Raw genomic sequence first — 2,448 nt, 5'->3', positions numbered from 1 at the left:
GGTAGGCAGTTTTTTAAAGCTGCTTAAGTATGCTTTCATCAACTTAAATTGAATCTAAGTAATATGGTTTTAATTGGAAAAGGTCTGCATAAAATAAAACCCAGGTGTCTCACACAAAGGCTTTAGTTTTTTACTTGAATAGAGCATTTCTTGTGATAGCAGTTTTTTCAAAGCCCTTAAACTGGTTCAAAAACAAGCATTTATTTTAATTTTTTCCGTATTCTACCCTCATTTTTTTTTCCTCCCTTTCTTCTGTTACAGTGGAACATATCACTCCAGAGATGAAAGCACAGATAGTGGACTTAGCATGAGCAGTTATAGTGTACCCAGAACCCCCGATGACTTCCTGAACAGTGTTGATGAGATGGATACAGGTCTGTTTTTGTCTACATCCTTAATACATGTTCTCCAAATATACTTGTGTCCATTTGCAGTGAAAACGGGCAACTCTGGGATGCTGTGATACTTTTTGCATTGTTTTTCTACCTTCTTCTGTTTCTGTAATAGAAATATTATAGTTAGATTTGTGACAAACATATTTATAATCAGCTCCATTGGGAGCATGGGAGATTGCTCAGAAATAGTATCACTTCTGCTGTGATATGGAATTTGAGTGTCCATTTGCTTTTTTAAGTAATATTGTTTGTTCAGAGCTAAGAATAGTACCTCACCAGTGTTGCTAATACTGCTTCAAAACAATAGTTGACTCAGTATTGTCTTTTTTCTTTTAAGTGTAAAAATGAAAATACGTTAAATGACATCAAAGATCTGTAGGGGTTTGGGTCAGTGGTGAAAAGGTTGAAACAAAGGCATGTTCTTTGTACATGCATGCAGTCAAGTCATCTTTGGATTTGTGATGGATATGTATCAGTCAGGTTGCTTGTATGATGCAAGAGATACAGGATTAACCTTTAACCAGTTGTCCTGATAAATTACAGGCTTGGTACTTCCACTATGTTTAATATCCATCTTGCTTTGTGTTTTAACTAGGTGACAGTATCAGCCAAAGTAACATACCGTCCCATCAGAACCGTTTCCCAGACTACCTTGAAGCCATTCCAGGGACAAATGTGGACCTTGGGACACTGGAAGGAGATGGGATGAATATAGAAGGAGAAGAACTGATGCCAAGTCTGCAAGAGGCTTTGAGCTCTGACATCCTTAATGACATGGAATCTGTCTTGGCAGCCACCAAGCTAGATAAAGAGAGTTTTCTTACTTGGTTATAGGGGCCTCAGGGAGACTGAATTCTAAATCTGTGAAGGATCTAAGGAGAATAGGACATCTGTACCTGAAGTTCAGAACAAGCCAGTGTGGCACACTTTGGCTTGTGTTCAGAAAAAGTAAATGAACAAATATTCAACAAGATTCTTTCATTTTGCTCTTCCTTGTCCATCGCTGCTGTTATATATTGCTGACTTTTTTCCACAGTTGACTCTGAAGAACAGACATCTTCTTGATCTTTTTCTATTGCTGTTGCAACTACTGTTCAAGGGGGGTGGGGAGGGATGATGAGCCTATTTGGATGACGAATGCCATTCCTTTTGTCCTAGTGTGCGCTTGCATATCATTTTATCTAAGTACTCAGATTTGAGAGTTAATTTCTGCATGTCACTGCTTGTAGTTTGCTCAGCTAGTTGTCTCCTGCTGCCTGTGGCAAGTGGTAAAACATGACATACTGGGGTGACAAGCCAAAAATGATGTATCTGGTCAAAAGAAGTCAATACTGATTTGGAGATATGACTTAAAGGAGGGCTGAAGACTGTTTGGCATTAAGTGTTTCTACTAGTAGCTCTTTTATTAGTCACAAAGTGCTCTTGTTCATATTTTATGTTATAGTAAATCATGAGTCATTTTACATAGAAACATATGAACTTTGATTGTTGCCACATATTCTAACCTAACTTTTGTTTGTCAAAAATAGTTTTATTATTTTTGTTAGTTGGTTTAACTGTAGCTGTAGGATGGGAAGTAATTATAGGTGTTCTTTTTTTTAAGAAATAGTGAAATCTAAGGGTTTTTCTGATTTCACATAGTCTTATTTAAATCTGAATTGTCTGCTTTTTTTATACTTAAAACATGCCTATTGTAGCCTGATAAGCTAGTGAGTACATAAATCAGTATGTTTTGCCTGTAACTTTTTTTTATTTTTTTAAAGGCTAGCTTTGAATGTAACCTTTAGAATTAATGACCAGTGGCTTATTTTTCATGTTTATTTGCAGGATTTTGAATTAGAATCTGATTGCAGCAATGTAAAAGTTAGAAGCCTAAATGTCATATGTACAATTTTAAAATGCATTTTAACGTAGCAGAAAACATTTTAAAATGACAGATGCATCTAATCTCTCTTCTGGTTTTCAGTTTTGATATCTAAGCAAGTTTAGATTTTAAAATCCTTAACGGGAAAAAAAAAAAACATTATGAAAAGTTTATTTTAAGTTAGCATGG

At 35.6% G+C, this 2,448-nt stretch overlaps 1 protein-coding gene across 1 annotated transcript; it reads left to right on the top strand.

Moving 5' to 3' along the window:
• Positions 1-261: 261 nt before the first annotated feature.
• On the top strand, positions 262-2,239 carry LOC104526310 (transcriptional coactivator YAP1; the record flags this gene model as incomplete). Its single annotated transcript, XM_010169736.1, has 2 exons — positions 262-374; positions 991-2,239. Coding segments are annotated over 2 exons (352 nt in total), but the record flags the coding sequence as incomplete, so codon positions are not given.
• Positions 2,240-2,448: the final 209 nt, after the last annotated feature.

Source organism: Antrostomus carolinensis, unplaced genomic scaffold (assembly GCF_000700745.2).
Source record: "Antrostomus carolinensis isolate BGI_N321 unplaced genomic scaffold, ASM70074v2 scaffold16780, whole genome shotgun sequence".
Classification (NCBI taxonomy): domain Eukaryota; kingdom Metazoa; phylum Chordata; class Aves; order Caprimulgiformes; family Caprimulgidae; genus Antrostomus; species Antrostomus carolinensis.
The sequence above is the reverse complement of the archived record's forward strand: the minus strand, read 5'-3'. Positions and strand labels throughout refer to the sequence as shown.